General features: G+C 42.0%; 1 protein-coding gene across 3 annotated transcripts in view; it reads right to left on the bottom strand.

The window, feature by feature from the left end:
- PTGR1 (prostaglandin reductase 1) overlaps positions 1 to 21640 on the bottom strand; it is a 35467-nt gene that overhangs the window by 12755 nt on the left and 1072 nt on the right. The window contains exons 1-6 of one of the 3 annotated variants that reach the window (XM_081282461.1): positions 17179 to 17324; positions 15138 to 15253; positions 13256 to 13301; positions 11920 to 11976; positions 8178 to 8345; positions 3464 to 3581 (exon numbers count right to left, since the gene is read on the bottom strand). In XM_081282461.1, coding sequence (XP_081138587.1) covers positions 3464 to 3581; positions 8178 to 8345; positions 11920 to 11976; positions 13256 to 13301; positions 15138 to 15243 — 495 coding nt within the window. In that variant the 5' untranslated portion in view covers positions 15244 to 15253; positions 17179 to 17324. Of the gene's footprint in view, positions 1 to 3463; positions 3582 to 8177; positions 8346 to 11919; positions 11977 to 13255; positions 13302 to 15137; positions 15254 to 17178; positions 17325 to 21640 lie in introns of those variants that run through there. The other 2 variants (XM_081282462.1, XM_081282463.1) reach the window with 2 other exon arrangements.

Here is a 21640-nt window from a genome sequence, read left to right as displayed (position 1 = left end):
CACCAATAATTATTGTTGTTTGTATGCGTAATAGCTGCCATTCTGACTGGAGTGAGATGAAATCTTAGAGTGGTTTTGATTTGCATTTCTCTAATTGCTTGTGATGATGAAAATTTTTTAATGTGTTTGTTGATTGATTGTACATCATCTTCTGAGAAGTGTCTGTTCATGTCCTTGGCCCATTTATTGATTGGGTTATTTGTTTTTTCATATCAGCAAATTTTTTGCTACCTGTATTTGCTCTCTTATCTCATTGTTGGAGCTTGTATTTGCTCATTTAGGTCATTCTTTAATTCACAGATCATTTTAATTATGAACCTTCTGAACTTCTTCTCCAACATTTCATCAACTTTGCTGTCCATGGGTTCTGTTACTATAGAGTTCTGGTTTGTTTGGGGCATTTTCCTCCCTTGTTTTTTCATATTGTCTATGTGTCTTCCTTTCTTGCAGTGTGGATCTGAGAGTTTCTTCCCTATAATCTTGTAGTACACGTACAGATTGTCTGTACCTCACCTTGATGTTGGGCTTCCAGACCCTGCTGGTGTCCCTCAATAGATACTACTGCATCCTGGATCTGGGATCTGCATAAGTTGGAGTGGGTAGATCTAGGCCACTGTTGTTGACCTTCCATGGTAGTTTGCTGGTCAGAGAAGGCAACCCTGCACAAGAGGCTAGGCTCTGGTGAGTGTCTGCCCCGCCGGGAAAGGGGTGGATCCGGCCTGCTGTGTGCCTGAGCCCTGCAGAGGCTGGTATGAGTGTATCTGGGCTGCTGGGCTTTCAACCTGCTTCTTTAACAACCTATTCATTTGACTTCCTGAGTTCTCCATTTTGAGGCTTCTCTTTCCTTGCAATGATGTGTAAGTTATTTCTTGGGGCAACTTCCTCTGGCTCATATGATGGGCAGCTCTCTAGGTAGTGCCCCCTTAGTCCTTGATTTGGTCCAAAGTACTGGGCTAGATGCTGCTTCATCATAGACGAACTGGAGAGCATTCCAGAAAGCACTCTCACAATGAGAGCTATGAGGTAAAGGGGTCATGTCTTTGGGATCTAATCCAAGCAAAATTAGATGTCATAACCAACACATTTTAATAATATAGAATTTTTTAAACTGAATTATCATATATATATATATATATATATATATATATATATATATATATATATATATATTAGTTATAGAGGGCACAATATTTTTATTTTGTTTACTTATTTTTATGTGGTGCTAAGGATTGATCCCGGGTCTCACACATGCGAGGCGAGTGCTCTACCGTTGAGACACAACCCCAGCCCTAATAATATGGAATTTTTAAATTAGATTGTTGCTGGGTGCGATGGTGTACACCTGTAATCCCAGGAGCTTGGGAGGCTAAAGCATGAGGATGTGACTTCGAAGCTAGTCTCAGAAAATTGGTGAGGCTTTAAGCAACTCAGTGAGACCCTGTCTCTAAATAAAACATTAAAAAAAAAAAGGGCTGGGGATGTGGCTCAGTGGTCAAGCTCCCCTGGATTCAATCCCTGGTTCCACACCACCCCCCCAAATTTTGTAAATAAAATTAGACTGTTGAAAACAAAATGTAGAATACGGGAGTAGAATATACTACATTAGAAGTTCATAGACATATAGGTTTGGTTTTTGTATACAAAATATGCATATAGACACTAGCAGAATTTAAATAAAACAGATTTTTTTTTCCATTGGTACTGGGAATTGAGCCCAGGGTTACTCTGCCACTGAGTTATATCCCCAATCCTTTTCATTTATTTATTTATTTAGTTTTGTACCTCATGCATGTTAGGCAAGCACTCTACCATTGAGCTATATCTCCAGCCCAACATTCCAGTTTTGACAATTTGTATGAGTGGCTTAAATTTACCTGTTAATACACTGAGACTTTCAGATGGGGTAAAAAGATAAAATTACATAAAATGAACAGAAGAGTTGAATATAAATGCATAAGGTTAAATACAAATCCTATCAAACTTCTGGAATAAAAATTCCTGTATTTTTAATAAAACACCTGAAATTTGAAGTACTGGAAATACTCCTTATTTATTTTGTAAGTCCAACATAAACCAAGTCTGGCTAGACACTCTTCAGTTTGGGGTGGGAGTGGGGAACAACAAAACTTTAAACTCACCTGTAAATACAGATGTGAAAATTCTCTTTAAAATATTATTGAATCAGAGCTGGGGTGTAGCTCAGTGGTAGAACATGTGCGTAGCATGCACAAGGCCCTAGGTTCAACCCCCAGCACCAAAACCAAAAAATTATCAAGTCAACTCCAAAAGTGTAAATCTATAACATACCATATTAAATAAAACTTATTCTGTAAATACTAGAATGGTTGCATGTTAGAAAATTAATAAAACTCAGTGACTGCGAAATGAATGGGATAAATGCTGAAATGGCATTCATAAAATTCAACCTCTATTCCTATTTAATTACTTACTTCTTTAAATAAATAATTTCTGCCACCTCTAAGGCAGCCTTATATTTGTATTCCAAATCCCCATCAGTACTGAAGACCAGCCCTCATCCTTGGCTGTTGGGTGTAGCCCTGAACTCATCATTCCATTCACCTCATCCCCTAGGAACTAGGTCCTGAGTCCTAAATCCCAACCTTTGGCAAAGCTAGATTAACTAAACTAGATCAGCTTGGAATATTTTAATGGTGTGGTAACAAATCCTGACCAGGTCCAATCTGCCTATTGCCCTGTACACCCACCATCAGATTGGATCCCTTGAGCAGAGACCTGCCAAAATAGGAGGCAACATTTCTGTGCCCTGAATGCCTTCCAGGAGTTAGTTCCCAGGACAGAGCCCCACTGCTCTGTGCTCACTGCCCGTTTCTTGCTGGTGCAACAGTTTGTAATGGAGCCACATGTGGGCAATGATTCTTGTTTTGGCTGATCTCAGGCTCCTCTTTTTTTACTTTTTTGGGGTACTGGAGATTGAACTCAGGGGCACTTGACCACTGAGCCACATCCCCAGCCCTATTTTGTATTTTACTTAGAGATAGGGTCTTAATGAGTTGCTTAATGCCTTGCTTTTCCTGAGGCTGGCTTTGAACTCCTCCTTCTTAGCCTCCTGAGTTTCTGGGATTACAGGTGTGCTCTACCATGCCTGGCTTCAAGCTCCTCTATTTCACAATGCAGTAATGAATAAAGGAGGTTAAGTTGTGGCAAAAGAATGTCTTGTAAAAAAAAAATAATTAGTGCTTACAAAATCCCACTCAAACTGGAGGCCACTCCTGACTTATACTTGAATGTTATCAAATATCATTCAGTTTATCTTTGCTACATGTTTTCCTCATCTCCCCTACTTCCCAATCTCTAACTTCCAAGCAAGATCCACTGACTTGATTGTAAACTCCTCGAGGCTAGGGAAGATCTCTGTGTTCACACTGCATTCCCAATGTGCTCTGCGGGTTTTGACTAAATGTTGCTGGAGGAAGACACTTACCTTGAGCTTAGCTATCTGCCCCACAACAGAGCCCACTGCTCCTGCCGCTGCATTAACCATCACTGTTTCTCCACCTTTCACACCACAGATGTCAAGCAGGCCAAAGTAGGCAGTTAGGCTAAGGAAAGAAAACAGGATACGTGAGTAAATTTGTTCCTCTTTTATATAAACCTTGAAGGACTTCTTAGCCCAGTGCCATAGGGTCCAGTCAAAGTAAGAAATACAGGAAATGATGATTGGTCCACCTTCTTCTCTAGTCCCAGATAAGAATTCAGAAGATTTGAAATAGGAAGGGAATAGAGAATTGGCTGGGATGGGGGCTTCATCACATCCATGTTCAGGTCAGATCTCAGGGATGAAGAAAGATTTAAACTTTGGGGCTCCAAGAATGGAGAACTCATGCCTTGTCTCCATGTAAGTCCTAGGGAGATGGTGAGCTTCACAGAGCAAGCCTCAGAGTTAACAGTGCCTTGGCTGCAGGGTGGATGCTATGCTGTGATAGGCATGAGAGGCTCAGAGACAGCATCCTGAGTTTCTGATAGCTCCAGAGAGGTACAGAAGAACGTCTGAATTTCCCCATGTGCCCTGAAGTGGTATGTGAGGTTAGCTTGCCAAGAAAGAACCACTGGGTGTGGGAAGCCATTCTGACACATGATTGGGTGACTCCCGTTAAGGGCCTGAGGCGCTTTGGCTGTGTCGAAGCTTTCCCGACCCTTTCCTGAAGAGAGAGCTCATCCGTGTGGGGGTGTGCCTGACCACTGACCCCGGGGACCCAATCACTGACCCTGACCTTGGAGTGCAGCCCCCCCTCAACCTTCATTGGATGGGATTCTCCCCTGAATCTCTTGTTCCCCAATAAAAGGCTACTCCCAGGCGTGTTCGCTCTCTCTCTCTCCTGCTAGCCCTGAGTAATCCTTGCTGCCCTGCTGGGCGGCTAGAGGTGGGAACCAGAGAGGGGAGCTGTCTCGGACCTAGCAATATAAATAAGGTAACTGAGTCTGTGTGTTTTATTTCGATCTCTTCTAACTAACTTTATGCCTAGAACCTCATTAATGAAACCACTGCGCAGGCCGCGTGGTAGAACTGGGCCTACAGAGATGCAGTGTAGACAGTCACGGTGGCGACTGGGTGAAGACACTACCATACCCCAGTGGCTTGAAACTTGGAAGGGGGTGGAATGGAAGACATTGAGAGGGAACAGCATAAGACTGACACCGATTAAAATGGAGACGTTGTCCCCATTCTGCCAGCAAGAACTCACCGAACGTTTTCTTTTACTAAACCGGCCCAAATAAGGGCCTGAGAAAGAAATGAAGTTCAGTCATAGATAAATTTTTAAGATGTATTTCTGCATCCTTAAGTTCTGTGCCAAAGATCAATATGTATTATAGTGACAGTTAAGGGACCTGCAAAATTTCAGACAAATTCATCTAAAGTGATTTCTGTGTAAAACAGAACCTACATGTGAGCATGACATTGTTTTATTCAGCCTCTGTTTATATTTGGGGCCCATGACAGTTGGGCCCTAAGGGGAAGACAGTGACAGACACAGGTAATATCTGAGGATTCAAATACAGTCATGAGTTATATAATGATATTTTGGTCAAGGACAGACTGCATGTTCAGTAGTGGTCCATAAAATTACATGACATTGTGATGAGGGCCACAAGCAAGTTAAGATGGCGCCTGGCAGTATGCTAAGAGGAGTGGTTTCTGAGCCAACGCCAATGAGCCATTAAGATGATGAGGATTGGGGCTGGGGGTGTGGCTCAAGTGGTAGCGCGCTCGCCTGGCATGCGTGCGGCCCGGGTTCGATCCTCAGCACCACATACAAACAAAGATGTTGTGTCCTCCGATAACTAAAAAATAAAATATTAAAATTCTCTCTATCTCTCTCGCTCTCTCTTTAAAAAAAAAAAAAGATGATGAGGATTCCTTAATGACTGACTGCTGTGTCTAGATGATGTCAATTAAGTTAAGCTGTGTGTAATTAGTGGGTATATGTACCTCTGCTGTCCCACAGAGAAGCGGCTCCTGCTACCTTGGGTGCCCGCTACTTTGAGTTCTCAGTTCCTGCTGAGTTCACTCGCAATAAAGTAGTTCCAGATTCAACCTTCAAGTTGCTTGTCAGCTCTCGGTTATTTAACCCAGCCGGACTAAGGCAACATTGTAGCTATTTTAGTTTGTGTAAATATAATCTAGGATGTTCACCTAATGATGAAATCAACTAATGAACTCATGGCACCCAGCATCTGTCCTCCCTGAAGCTACCTCCTTGGGATTTCCGGTCAGTTTGTATATTGACCTAAGATATACAAGGCCTTTTCCAAACTAATTTCTTTTAAAAATAAAATGGAGATAAGATGGAGACATCAACAAAAAAAGAAATTCTCGGGGAGGTCAAAGGTGAACTTTGGACTAAGGAGGACTTCATAGAAACAGTGGCTTGGAGAATAAATCACAGTTTGTATCTTAAATGTTCTTCAAAGGCCCATGTTTTAGGCTTATTCTCCAGTTGGCAAGCACTGTTAAGATGTGGCAGAGGCTTTAGGAAGTGGGGCTTTGGGAGAGGTCTTTAGGTCATTGGGGATATGCTTTGAAGGGGCCAGTGGAATGCTGGTCTCTTCCTCTTTCTCTCTCTCACTGGCCAACAGGAGAATGGTTTTGTTCTACCTTGCACTCCTGCCATTATGTGCTGTCTCCCCACAGGCCCAAAAGCAACTGGCCAATCTATCATGGACTGGGACCTCTAAAATGATGAGTGAAAATCAACCTTTTCTTTTTATAAGTTAGTTATCTTAAGGCATTTTGTTATAGTGATAGAAAGCGGACTAACAAATGGAGATAAGATGGAATAGGCAGCTGTAAAGAAATCCTAGGGAGAAAATCAAGGTACACTATGGCTAAGACTGGACAACAACAATCTAGAGAGCAAAACACATGAGGTCTTTCAACTAAATGGAAGGGAATGACACAATAGTTTAGGGGGGGAGGATATTAAATCTGGAGTGTGGACAGTTGAAATACACTGATTTCAAAATTTAACATCATTTATAATTTTTAGCAATGGTCCAAGCATTCTTAAAAATTGACCTATGTCATTGGAGTGATCCACCATGGCGGGTAGTCTCAACAAATAGGTGGTATGTTGCTAGAGAATGCTTAGAAACAGGCATGATGTAACTTCTCCCCTCAATCATTGAGAACCACTGGCATAAAGTTGATTGATGGGAGTAAAAGTGCATTCCTTAGAGGCTTAGAAGAGATGAATAAGAAATACACACCGATTCTCTTTTGGGAGTCAAGATCTCCTAATAGCTTTCTTCCCGGCTGAGTCTTGGGAGACTTGCTCCCAAGTTCCCTCAGGTCTACCTTCACCTCTGCTCTCCTCCACCTGACTCACAGCGCAGAGAGAAGGATGGGTGAGACGACAAGGTAGGAGGAAGAGCTGTCACCAGCGGAGAGTAAAGGAAGGGCAGGCAGAAAAAACCAGGATGCAATCTAATTCTGGTTAATGTCCACTAATTGAAGGTGAGAAGGCATTGAGCCGCCTCTAATTTCACAATGTCTTTTGGCACTGGTGACTCCGAGTTCAAATTCTGACTGGAATATGAACTTGGGGTTATGGAAGTTGTTTTTATAATAGACTGACCATTTAGGGGTCTATATTTCTATTTCATTCTTTAGAAGCTCTTCAAAGAAGGGAATAAGGAGTGGAGAAGGGGGAAAAAAGAAAAGACCACACCACTTAGAGAAAGGAAAGAAATGAATTTCAGGTTGGCAAAGTTTTGGGGACACTGAAGGCAATAATGGCCTTGTTTCTCCAGGGCATAAAAGGAAATGCGAGGTTTCAAAGTTCATCAGGGAACTGAAGTGTAGACCCAGGAGTCTTCCTGAGAGATATGGCCATCAGCATATTTTAAACCTCTTCCAGGTGGAGTGACTGAACAAATACTGTGATTCATCTCAACTAAGTAAACTTCAGATCCTCTTCTACCCCAGGAAACAGACGTATATAGAGAGAGGTGAGGAGGAAGCAGAGCCAGTACAGAAAGGCCACACTGGCTGAAATCCCTCTCCCTTTACAAACTCTGAAGGAAAGGCAGAGATGAGCGGCTGGGAGCAGCTGGTTCCTTTGTGTCTCCCTTGTGCTGGCCACTGGTGGGGATCATGTGCTATGTCACTTCTTATGGTGCTTCCTCTATACCTGGGAGTCTGATTCCCATCTCCTTTCTTCAGCATCAAGGCTAATTCTAGACCACCTTTTCCTTCTCTTTATTTATTAATTTGTACTTGATGAGTGAAAATTGTATATATATTATAATGTACAATGGGTTGTTTTGAAAAAAATATGTATATATGAATGGCTCAATCAAACTAATTAATATACATTACTTCGCATAGTAAGACTATTTTAAATCTACCTTTGCAATTTTCAGGTATACAATATATTGTTAACTATAGGCACCATGTTGTACATCTCTTGAAATTCCTGTCTAACTGAAATTTTATATCTTTTGACAAGCATTTCCCCGGTTCCCTAGCCCTCAGCTCCTGCTAATCACCATTCTCCTCTCTGCTCTGAGTTCAACTTTTTTGATTCTAGGCCTATCATGCTTCATGTCTGTTCTTGTGGACCAAGTTCTGGACAAACCAATTTGGAAAACCCAAGGGTCAGGCATTCAAACAAATGAAATATTCTCATGAAACTCACCCTGGCATACCCACTGTCCCCAGAGCCAAAGACAGTGGAAGTGAATCTGGCCAGTCTGTAGGCAGCTTTTCCAGTCCTTTCCCATCAGAAATGGAGTGCGTTGTCCAGCCCAAATAAGCCAGTACAACAGTCCCTTTGGGGAATGCTGAGTTTTTACTTTCCATAACTCTGAAAGGTAAAGCACATTAAGACATGTGACACCTCTTCCCTTTTGTAGGGGCTGGGATGCTGTGACATTAGTGTTGTTAGTGTTCAGGAATGGGCCCGAGGATGACCTCCATGAGTGGTATCCTGTCACCTCTCCAGTTACCCCTAGTCATCATCGCACGGGGTCCCTCAGAGAGAAGTCCATCCTTGCCTCACCTACTTCTCTCCTTTTTAAGCAAGAAGCCTCCTTCCTTGGCTCCAGGTGGCCTGGACAGCAGCCTCTTCTCTTCAGGGCCTCACCTCTACCTTTTGCCTTCCTTTCTCCTGAATCGCTAACACCTCCCCCTCCACCGCCTTTGCTTCAGCATGTGCGCAGGCTCATTCTGTCACCTCTTAAGCTCCTTCTCATCGTCCCACCTTCCTCCTTCTAGTTGCTTTTGAAGCTAATCCTTCTCACTTCCCATTTTCTTAATAACCTGCCTTCCGCCACCACTGTTCCATGAAGGTCTCAACAACCTCCCGATTCCAAAATCCAGTGGCCATCCTTTAATCACTACCCCATTTTATCTCTGTACTCCATTCAACACTGAAGCTCACCATGAACGCTTCCCATGGGTTTGCAGGACACTGCCTGCTCCTAGCTATTCCTGACTCCCTCTCTGAGCTGCCCCATTTCCGTCTCAGTTCTTTTATTTTTTTTTTCCCACTCTCACTATTCTTTACTATCTTCCCCCAGATCATAAGATTATATAACACATTTTGTTCTAGAAAATGTAAAACAGGTAAGATAAAAATATTAGTTATAATCCACAAACACAAAGGTAATTGCTAATATCTTTGTGTATTTTATGGAAATGTTAGTGATATCCTTTAAGATGTATATTACACATATTTACACAACTGAAGTAAATTTTTTTTTGGTACCAGGGATTGAACCAAGGCTTTGTTTTTGCTTTTGTTCTTTACTACTGTGCTATATCCCCAGCCCTTTTTATTTCTTGAGACAGGGTCCTACTAATTGCTTAGGGCCTCTCTAAATTTCTAAGGCTGGCCTTGGACTTGCAATCCTCCTGCTTCAGCCTCCCGAGTTGCTGAGATTACAACAGGTGTGTGTCACTGTGCTCATATGAAGTAACGTTTGTAACCAAATTTAACTATCAACACTATATTGGTCTATGTAATTTTTTATTTTCTCCATGTCATTAAGAATCCTTAAAAAACTATAACAAGCAGCAGGCACAGTGGTGTATGCCTGTAATCCCATGACTTGGGAGGCTAAGGAGGATTGCAAGTTATAGGTCAACCTCAGCAACTTAGGGAGACTCTGTCTCAAAAAGGGATAAGGGTGTAGCTCAGTGGTAAAGTACTTTTGGGTTTAATCCCCCCCAAAAAAGTTATAATGAATTTAATTATTCATTATTTTATTCCCAGTATCCTTCCTAATGTAAATTACATTTTAATTAATACTGATAAATATGAATTTACTTTTTCCTTAGACAACATTTCTACAAGTAAAATTACAAGGTCAAAGAGTATGAAAACATTTGTAACTCTTGATGCATATTGACAGTTTTCTTTCTAGAAGGTTGTGCCAACTTCTGGACTGATAATGTATCATCATCCATTAATGGATATTACCCAATGAGTGAAAGTATCATCACATCATCTCCATTACTGAGTATTATGATTTTAAAGGTCTCTGCCAATTCAGTAAACACAATACATGTTCATTCTTTGATTATTAGCAAGAAATGTATAAAACCTATGGGAAGCCAGGTGCAGTGCCATGTGCCTGTAATCCCAGGAGGATTGTAAGTTTGAGGTCTTTCTCAGCAACTTAATGAGGCCCTAAGCAACTTAGTGAGACCTTTTTCAAAAATAAAATAAAATAAAATAAAAGGGCAGGGGGATGTGGCTCAGTGGTGAAGTATCTCTGGGTTCAATCCCTGGTACCTACCCCCAAGACTCCCCAAAAAAATCTGTGGGAAGAACCCTGGTAATGGAATATAAGACAAAATGGATAAATGGAAAAGCACACTCTGTACTTGGAGAGAAAGACTATAAAAATATCAGTTTTTTCTAAATCAATCTACAAGGTCATTGAAATATCAATAAAAATCCAAATAAGATTTGAACAAATAAATTATGCCAATCTGCTTGTCATGAAGACACAAACACCTCACTCCTTATGCCAACATAAAAAGTAAATGACTAGCAAATTTAAGCTCAGTGGCAGAACACTTGCATAGCATGTGCATAGCACTGGGTTCAATCCTTAGCATCACATATAAACAAACAAAATAAAAGCATGCTGTTCATCTACAACTGCAAAAAAAAAAAATACTGAAAGAATTTCCTTAAAAAAAAAAAAAAAGGATGGGCATACATGTAAGGAAAGAGGTTCTTTAAAACTACTGGGTGGTGGGAGTGAATACTCAACCCTCCCCAACCCAGTACTGGGGTTGAACCCAGAACCTTGTGTATGCTAGATAACAGTTCTTCCACTGATCTACATCCCCAGCCCTTTGTATTCTATTTTGAAATAGGGTCTCCCTAAATTGCCTAAATTGGCCTTAGTCTTGCAATCTTCCTGCCTCAGCAACCTCAGAAGCTGGGATTATAAGTGTGCAAGATCATATCCAGGCTCATATTATTTTTTTTTGGTGGGGGGAGGTGGGTGATTACCAGGGATTGAACCCAGGAGCACTCGGCCGCGGAGCCACATCTCCAGCCCTTTTTGTATTTTATTTAGAGACCAGGGTCTCACTGAGTTGCTTAGGGCCTCACTAAATTACTGAGGCTGACTTTAAACTGGTGATCCTCCTGTCTCAGCCTCCTGAGCCCCTGGGATTACAGGCCTGCGTCACCGTGCCTGGCCCATGTTATCTTTTTGAAGGGCAAATTGTGGTGAACTTTTCAAATTAAAAATATGCATCTCCTTTGAGCTAGAATTTATATCACTGAGAATTTAATGCAAAGCCTTCTTCTCCAAGTGGACAAAGAATACACAGATACATACATGCTCCCTGAAGAATTATTTGTAGTAGAAAAAAAAAAACAGTTGTATCAGTAGCAGATTTGTTAAATGTCAGAGTATAATGGAATAATTTGCAACTTTTAATAAAGGTAGATTATATATTTACATACTGTTAACAAAAGATATCTATGACATATTAAATGAGAAAAAAGCAATTTGTTGAATGGCATATATTCCCACTTAAAACTATATAAAACTATGTGTACTAAACAATTTTTGAAATAACAATCCATTAACAACAACTGACTTTACCGTTCAGTTTCAAGATTAAATTTTTGGTTTATTTGAGTTTTTCCAATAATCATGAATTGGATGAATACATTTGTTTAAGAAAGTAATTAAAAGTAAGGATGGCAGAGTGAGGCAAGATTGACAATTTCACATCTTCCCTCCCTCTTGGTTAGTCAGGAAGTGGGCAGAATCTCCCAAGGGGCTTTTCAAATCAAAAAGTGAGTGAACTACACAGGCTCAAGTAGGAGCAATGAACAGAGACAGGACCCAGCAAGAGGTCAGGAAGAAGTGTATTTCCCAAGCACTGGGACAAATGAAGATAATTACCTGGCCACTTGCTCCCCCATCATTAAATCACCTTCCTTCAATTTTCTGGATGCTATTCTGAAAAAAATAAAATTCCATTCTTAGTTTTAAGAGCATGGGGGGAAAACCGTCTTGAATTTCAAGCCAAATGAACAAACCATTGGGGAAGTATGTACAGAAATAAAACCCAGATACACAAGGGTGGCACAATCAGGTGAAATGGTTAGGGGCAGTTCTGTTCTGTGACCCCTAAGATGCACTCTGGCAGTAGCTTCCCATGACTGGACAGGAGAGTCTTACCACCGTGTTGAATTGGAGGTGAGTTCCTATCAATAACTTTAAAAATATACTTAAAATACTAGCCAAACAACAACAACAAAAAGATGCTAGTTAACATTTTTAAACTTAATTTTAGGGGCTGGGGTTGTGGCTCAATGATAGAGCACTTGCCTAACATGTGTGAGGCCCTGGTTGGATCTTTAGCACCAAATATAAATAAACAAAGTTAAAAATCCATTGACAACTAAATAAACCAAACCAACCAAACAAACAAAAAACCACTGCATTTTACACTTCAGATTTGAATCTTTATCAATTAACTCTGAATTTATTTATTTATTTATCTTTTTGGTACTGGAGATTGAACCCAGGAGTGCTTCACCACTGAGCTACATCCCCCACCCTTTTCATTTTTTATTTTGAGATAGGGTTTCACTAAGTTGCTGAGGCTGGCCTCAAATTTGTGATTCTCCTGCCTCAGTCTCCTGAGTTTCTGGGATTATAGGTGTGCACCACCATGCTCAGCATGAAAAAAAATATTTAAAAGAAGGATGAATGTATTACTTACTTTGGCAAAAATTACTGAGGTATTTGTTGCCTGGAAGGCTTTTTATTCCCCCAACCCTGAGTTATTTACTAGTATATAAATTTAAGTCAATTACAGATTACCTAAATTAAAAGAACACAGGCCAATGGAAGGCAAGAATATCCGGCTTTAGTCTCAGCAACTTCTGTCCAAATTATTTACCACAAATAAATAGGTGAATTGGGGCTTAGCTTCTTTTTTTCATTTCCCACCACCCCAGAAGCAATTCTGGTGAACAATAAAAGGCAAATTGTGCAGAGCAGAGAGAAGATGGTTGTAAAAGAAAGCAACCATGTTAATCTCTCATTACGCTTCTCAGAAGAGCATCTGTGAATCCATCATTGATACAATACTGGGAGAAACGCAGAAATGACAGTGTTTTGAATCAAATTAAAAATATGCATCTCCTTTGAGCATTTTAAAAGGTGCATTGCAGTAATTCAGAATAGGGTCCATCACACAGCATAAGAATTTTGAGGAGGAAGATAATACCTCATGTAAGGATCCACGGAGAGGAACAAGGCTTCAAGCAGGACCTCTACAAAATATAAGTATTCCACAGGCAGTTAGAAACGCAAGGCTTGGTGCCTGTGCCATTTTTGGCACTCTAAATAAATGCAGATAATCTTTTTGCTTCAGGGTCCATTCCCCACTCCCTCCCCTGGGCTGGGGATCAGATTCTGAGCTTTCTACATGCTAGGCAAGTACTCTACCACCGATCTACACCCCAGCCCCTCATCTGTGCTTTCTATAGAAGAGACAAGAAGGGCTCTCATGTTTGGCCCAGCCTAGCTGCTGCTGATGGTAATGGTGACAATGACAATGATGTTGGTGACGATGTGGTTATTTATCAGCACTCACTCGTTGCTTTTCATGGATTATTTCATTTGATATTCTCAACTATTGATTCCATTTTATTTGAAGTTAAGTAATTTGCCCAGGGCCCCATCTGTAACCACTCAGTCCCATCAGGAATTCTATTTCCAGGGACTGAGAATGTAGGGGAGAGTACTTGTGTAATGCCCTGGGTTTGATCATGCTCACATAGGATTTCATTACCTGTCCTAATTATCATGAAAGAATGTGTATTTTGCTGAAATGACCCTCATTCACATAATTTTCTGGAATTCTGCATCTGAGTCCCAACCATCACGACTTAACTGGGATAAATAACTTTGTCATGCTACTTGACTGCATCCTCTTTTCTCAAAAATTTACCCACTCATAAACGCCCCTTAGGGCCATCTTCTTAATCCATGCTCTGTCATCACCAGGCTCATCGGGACACAGAGGACATTTTCCTCATGGTCCTGTCAGAGCCAGGAAGAGCAACGAACCCAAGAATGAGTTTCTTTTTTTTTTCTTTTTTTTAAAAAAGATTTAGGTTTTTTTTTTTATTATTATTTAACATGTTAAAAGAATTTAGTCAAAAAGACCAAAACCCATGTCATCATCAGACTCCTCGGATTCTTCTTTCTTTGCTTCCACTTTCTTCTCCTCAGCTGGGGCAGCTGCTGTGGAGGGTGCAGGACCTCCTGCCGGTGCTGCACCAGCTGCTGGAGCAGGCCCACCAGCCCCTACGTTGCAAATGAGGTTCCCAATGTTGACATTGGCCAGGGCCTTTGCAAACAAACCAGGCCAAAAAGGTTCAACATTTACACCAGCTGCTTTAATGAGGGCAGCAAGAATGAGTTTCAATGATCAAAAAAAAGCTGAGGATCCTCCAACATGACATAGAGGTTATGGGAGACCTTGAAAGGTCTTCATATGTAAGACCCTGAAAGGCCAGTGTGGCAGACTGCAAAATGGCTACAAATACCTCCTACTCTTTTGTGCGGGCCTTCTGGCCACTCCTCCCATCAGGAAATCTATTTCCAGGGACTGAGAAGGTAGCTTAGTGGTAGAGTACTTGTATAATGCCCTGGGTTTGATCTCCAGCACTAAATAAAAACTTAAAAATGAAAAAGAACTGTATTTCCCCTTGAATATGGTCTTGGCTATCTAACTTGCTTTGACCAATGGGTTATTAGAAACCAAGATAAAAGTAGAGGCTTGAAAAGCAACTGCATGTTGGAATTTGTCAACTCCAGCTGCTCTAATTCCAGGAGACCACTGAGATAGAGAACAGACTAGCCTACTAGAAAGGCCTCCTAGAGGAGACATGAGGCCTGCACCCCAGCAGAAAGCCTGCTAACCATCAAACATGTGAGTGAGAGGCCAACAGAATCACTCACCTTAACTCAACCCAAACTGCCAACCCTCAGAATTGTGAATTAATCAATAATTGTTACTTCAAGTCCCCAAGGTTTGGGGTAGTTTGTTATGCAGCAAAGGCTAACCGATACAATTTTGAGATCTTAGGAGTCTGACTTACCTCCATTTTTTAAGGGTGGGAGTTCAGCAGTCTTCAACTCAAAGTCACTATTAGTAGGGCTGCCACTGAAGTGCTTCTTCAGGGTCCACCTCTTAGCAAGAACCATCCTGAAGCTCCTAGAACAAAGTAAACATATGGTCAGCTCCCTTGAAGTGACTGGATTCTTACATTCTCTAGTCACACTGCACTGAGGCCAGATAGCACAGCTACACATACTACTTCTCATATTATCAGGTAATGTCAGCCACTTTTATTTAGTACTTACTGCTTCTGGTGCTGTGCTAAGCACTTTGCATACATGATATCATTTTATCCCCAGAACTTCCCTATAAGATAGGCATTGTTATCATTGCCAATATACAGATACTTAAAGAAACCTTCAAAGAAAGGAAAAATATAAACTGACGTGGAAAGTTTTCCCAGGCATCACTAGGCTGAATTTCTCCAGGACAGTGACCATCTGCTCCGCGTGAAAATACTTCCAGTTTCTTACCTTCCACGAATTAAATCCTCAGAAAAATAATCAAACACAAAACCAAATTCATTCACTTCTTTCAGGTGGACAGTGCCATCATCTCAAGGCAGTCCCAGGGACGCCTGCATGCCACTGGGTGGCGCCGATGTTACGCCCCATTTTCAGGAGCGAATTTTCTTTAGTTTTGGTTCCAATGGGGAAATCAGGATTTGAGTTTAAACTTGCCTCCACCCCAAAACAAGAGATGATTAAGCCTGCTCTGAGCTCTGGAGTCAGGAATTTGGGCACCGAACTGGGCTGCATCACGTGGGAACCACGCCTTCCCCACCAGTGACAACTAGACAAGCCTGCAGGATTGGTGATCTTACTCTGTTTCCTGGCCAGGACCCGGGAATGGGGGCACTGTAGCCCGGAAGGGACAGGTCTGCATTACAGAGAGAGCGCTGAGGGCTGTCCAGTCCAAGCCCAGCTCTTCCGTCTTTTTGAACAAAATAATATTATTTGTCAACTAATAATTTTATACATTGATGTGGTTCAGCGTGATTTTTTTTTTTTTTTTTTTTTGGTTCTGAAACCTGGGATGCTGTGTTTTAATATGTGTAATACAATGTAGAGTGATTGGATCAAGTTAATTAACATATCCATCATCTTATTTACCTAACATTTTTATGGTGAAACATTTAAAATTTACTTAGTGATTTCGAAATATACACTATTTTTTTTTTTTTTAGGTTTTGATAGACCTTTATCTATTTATATGTGATGCTGAGAATCGAATCCAGCCTCACATGTCAGGCAAGTGCACTACCGCTGAGCCCCAGCCCCAGCCCTCGAAATATACATTATTCTGACTACAGTCACCTTTTCGTGCAGCCGACCTCAGAACTTACTCTCCTATCTGGCCCTTTGTTATTACCTTTCACTAGTAACTCATTCCCGCCCCAAGCCACTCCCAGACTCTGGTAATCAACTTTCTCAATCCTTCTGAGTCTCCCGGGTTTTTGTTTGTTTATTTTTAATTCCAGTTTCTTGCCTTTCTTTACAAAAGGGCAATTGCTGGTGATTCTGAACTCGACACAAGCCTCGAAAGCGCCCCCTGAAAGAGCCTGGCCGCAGAAGCCAGCGCCCTCGGAGGGAAGGGGGCTGGTGCAGTGCGCGGCGTGCGGCACAGACACTTCGCCGCAGGCTCCGATCCTGCTGCGTTGAGTTCACTCCTTCCCCGGGTTCGCAGTCCAGCAAGTTTCTTGGCGGCCCCTTTCCAGTTCGTACGGCTATGGGGTGCAAAGGAAATGCAGCCAGACTTTGCCCCTTCCTCCAGCACCCGTCCCGAACACCCCAAGAACCTGCCTGGACCTGAGGCATTGGGACTTCCGGCTCCCCAGTTTCCCCTTCAGCACCTGGAGAGGAAAGGGTAAGCGCAAACCCTCCTCAACAGGCGCGTTTCTGCAGGGAAAAAGAGGGATTGGAGGACCTGGAGGAGGAGAGGGAGAAGTGGGAGAAAAGAGAAAAGAGAATGTGGGGAGAAGTGGGAGAAAAGAGAAAAGAGAATGTGGGATGTCTACTTACAAGATCAGGCAGACTCCTCTTGCTGGGGAAGAGAAGGCGCAGCGGAGAGCTGAGTTTAAGGTGGTAGCCAGGAAGGTGGGGCTTCTCCGGGGAGGAGCTATTTCTGGAAGCCTGAGACCTCTGACCGCCAGAGAATCACGGGAGGGAACTCTGGAACTGAGGAATGTGCGTGTGTGTGTGTGTGTGTGTGTGTGTGTGTGTGTGTGTCTTCCAATAGTAGCAGCCCCACTGGAGCCTTACTCCCGCGAAAAGATGCCGAGAGAGACGCCGTGTGCCTGGTGAACACCTACCCAGCTTTCAAGGAAAGGGTTACCTCATCTGTGTATCCTTCCCAGACCCTTCCAGAAAGAAGTGAGCTTCTCTGCCTTTGAAGCGCCCCCTGTACACACCCATCACACTACTGCAACTGTAAGCACTTGACTTGGCCTTTCCCTGCCTCTGCGAGGAGAGGCCGTCTAAGGCAGCGGTTGGGCAGAGTCAAGTCGCTGATCTTAAGAGTGTTCTTCTTGGAAGCCTGTGCCAGCTACTTACTAGTGGTGCAGCTTTGAGCACCCATCTGCAAGATGGCAGGGGTTGAGGGAGGTGGGGAATAGTGCTTACCCCCAGAGTAACTTTGAAAATTACATACCTTATAGCTGGGGGGGGGGGGTGTAACTCATTGGTAGGGGGCTTACCTAACATGCATGAGGACCTGGATTAGATCCCTAAGCGATAAAGGAGGTGGGTGTTAAGAAAATTAAATGACTCGGGAGGTTGAGGTTGGAAGATCACAAGTTCCAGAACAGCTTCACCAACTTAGAGAGACTCTGAACCAGAATAAAAAATAAAATAAAAAATAAAAAGGCCTGGAGATGCTGCTCAGTGGTAAAGTGCCCCTGGATTCAATCCCCAGCACCAAAAAACAAAATAAATACCCCCAAAAATACAAAAGAAAATTAAATGTCTTTGTGAAAGAATAAAATGAGTCAAATATCAAGTGCTTAGATTAGTACAGGAGTGTGGTTAATATTCGGTGATCTCTAGATCCCAGTAACAGTCTTCTGAGTTCTTCATAGGTGATAAGTAAATCCCAGACAACCCACACCATATCCAATTACATACCGTTAAACCCTCACCCAGTCTTTGTCAATTACATGACTGACATGGATTATACATAATATAAAATTAGGATCTTTCTAAAGATGGTACTTTACCCCTTTTTTTTCTGATTTAATATCATGGACATCTCTCTAAATAAACAGATATAGATGTAGCTCATTACTTAAATAACTGTCAGGTAATATTCCATAAAAGAGTTCCTTTTAACTGAAGCTCACATCAGGAGTGGGGATGTTGTTTTTACCTTTTGCCAATCCAGTAAGTACAAATTAGTTTATGCCCTGGATTACCTAAACCAATCAAGTGTCCTTGAGCATAGGATTGCTCTTTTTTCCTTACCAGGATTTCAATTAACAAGGTGCTAAGTGAAAGATTTAGCGCTCCAAGAGACTGAATTCCCCATTTTCTATGTAAGATAGCAGTAAAGGGTTTTCAGATGTTAGCTGTACAGCTTTGTCAGTTTCACAGTAAAAGTGGTTTGTTGAATGCAAAAGCTTTTCAATAGAAGAGTTGAAAGAAACCTAGGTGTTTCTGAGAGTGTATTTTGGTTTGATAGGGCTACGGTAACAAAATACTATGGACTGGGTGGCTTAAACAACAGAAATTTACTTTCTCACGTTTTGGAGGCTGGAGTACAAGATCAGTGTGTAGGTTTGGTTTCTTTTGTTTTTGTTTTTGTTTTTTTTTTTTTTAAAACAACATTCTTTTTTTTTTTTTAAAGAGAGAGGAGAGAGAGAGAGAGAGAGAGAGAGAGAGAGAGAGAGAATTTTTATTTATTTATTTTTAGTTTTTGGCAGACACAACATCTTTGTTTGTATGTGGTGCTGAGGATCGAACCCGGGCCACATGCATGCCAGGCGAGCGCGCTACCGCTTGAGCCACCTCCCCAGCCCGGTTTGGTTTCTTTTGAAGTCTCTTTCCTTGGCTTATTGATGGTCACCTTCTCTCTGTGTCCTCTCATGGCCTTTTCTCTGTATTTGTGCATCTCTCGTGTCTCTCTTCTAATGAGGACACAGTTGGATTACAGTCCAACCTAAAGACCTCAGTTTAATTTAATCACCCTTTTGAAGGTCCAATTTTAAATATAGTTGTATGGATTAAGACTCAATTATATGAGCTCACTTAACCTTAACTGCCTCTTTAAAACCCTGTCTTCAAATATGGTTGCATTTGAGGTACAGGGTTTGGGACTTTGACATATCAATTTTCTGTGGTGGAAGGAGGGGACACACAATTCAGCCCATAACCCAGTGAATGGTTAAAATATGGTGGGTGCATTCTGTGGGTTACAATACAACAATCAGAAATACTGGTTTGATGTATATAAAGCAACTTGCATGGATCCTTTTTTTTAAATTTTTTAATATTTTTTTTTTAGTTTTCAGCGGACACAACATCTTTGTTTGTATGTGGTGCTGAGGATCGAACCCGGGCCGCACGCATGCCAGGCGAGCGCGCTACCGCTTGAGCCACATCCCCAGCCCCTAACTTGCATGGATCCTAAAACCAAATTCTGCAGTAGAAAAGAAACAGAATGAGGTCTGTTAATTGTAGTGTATGCCCATCTTAAATAAGAACATGTAAAAAAAAAAAAAAAAAGAAAAAGAAAAAAGAAACTACACACACATTAAACATATCACCATAATTGCCAATAGTAAGAAGCGAAGACTAAGGAATAGTGATTTTTTAATAATGCACATAAATTACAGAGAGGGAAAGAATTCAGCAGACCGGTAACAGTAATGTGCCATAAACTCATTGATGAGTATGAAGAACTCAACCCTCTGCCCCCATGGTCCAAAATCAAATATGTTTGCCCCTAAATCCTGGTACAAAATCAAATATGAACAGTGAAGAAACCACAGCACCCCCCCCCCCCCTCACTTTCTTAGCAGGCTAGACAAAGATTTGGCCACGGTAAAGCTCCTTGGACACAAGACAACCTGCCTCCCTCTTTCTCTGACATTTGGCCCAAGTGGTAACATCCAATTGCAACATGTTCTTTTCCCATTTGGGGCTTTCTTTATTCTCTAACAAATATTGTGAAGTAACCAAAGTATTTTTTACAAGTTATTTTTTTATTTTTTGTAGTTGTAGATGGACTGAATGCATTTATTTTATTTATTTTTATGTGGTGCTAAGGATTGAACCCAGTGCCTCACACATACTAGGCAAGTGCTCTGCCACTGAGCCCCAGCCCCAGCCCTCCAATGTATGGTTTTTTCTTTTTTTTAGAGAGTGAGACAGGAGAGAGAGACAGAGAGAGAGAGAGAGAGAGAGAGAGAGAGAGAGAGAGAGAGAGAGAGAGAGAGAGAATTTTTCAATATTTATTTATTTATTTTTTTAGTTCTTGGTGGACACAACATCTTTGTTGGTATGTGGTGCTGAGGATCGAACCCGGGCCGCATGCATGCCAGGCGAGCGCGCTACCGCTTGAGCCACATCCCCAGCCCCTCCAATGTATGTTTAATTGTGAGAGACCAACCTTACTTGTGACTGAGTCACACTCCCTGACTGGGTGCTGAGGCGCTCAGTCACAGAAATGGGTGTGTCTTGCTACAGCCCCATGGGTGAAGCTATGCTCATCTGTTCCCTTGTAATATAACCCCTTGCACTGTTTAGGATAGAATCTTCCATGGAAGTGCCTTGTGTGTGTCCCCTTCTCTTACTGTGTCCTTGGGTGTGGCCTACCCAGGTGTCAGTCAACCTGCTGACAGTGGACATCATGAAGATAGACTCAGCCCCCTGAAACCTGACCCCTTGCCTCATTTGAATAGCTTCCCTCAATAAAAGGGGTCAGCGGGTGCTCTCGCTCTCTCTCTTTCTGCGGGCCCTTAAGGTCAGAGGAGCCGTCACAGCAACCCCAAAGAAAAAGGTATTTGTGTCTCTTGTGTGGTTATTTCCTGCAGCCCAGTTAACCCAGTTCACCTGGAGTGACCCCTGAGCCTTTTAGTAGTGAGAACAGAAACCCTGCGTTTAATAGCAAAGAGCCAGATAGAAAGGTCTGTTTTGTGGACCATGCTGTTTGCCTGTCCACTATTCATTCTCCCTTTTGTCTTTACTACACAATAGCCCACATTTGTTTAGCACAGCAGTGTGCCCAGTTAAAGAACTCTACTTTCCTGTCTTCTTTGTAGCTGAGGTTGTAGCACAGTTCTAATAAGACATAAGCAGAAACGTAATAAATAGGGTGAAGGAAGGTAATTGTTTTCCTGATTAAAACAAAAAGGGAGAATTGTACTGCAAACATGCATCTTTCTACTTTTGTCCTTCTCCCTGTCCTCACCAAGGTGCTGTCTTGGTGGTGGAACAAACTTCTTGTGTCCATGGAGAAGAAAGCCACCCACTGGAGATGACACTAGAG

The sequence above is a fragment of the Spermophilus citellus genome, assembly GCF_964194105.1.
Source record: "Spermophilus citellus genome assembly, chromosome: 2".
NCBI classification, from domain to species: Eukaryota; Metazoa; Chordata; class Mammalia; order Rodentia; family Sciuridae; genus Spermophilus; species Spermophilus citellus.
This window is presented reverse-complemented; position numbering and strand designations above follow the sequence as displayed.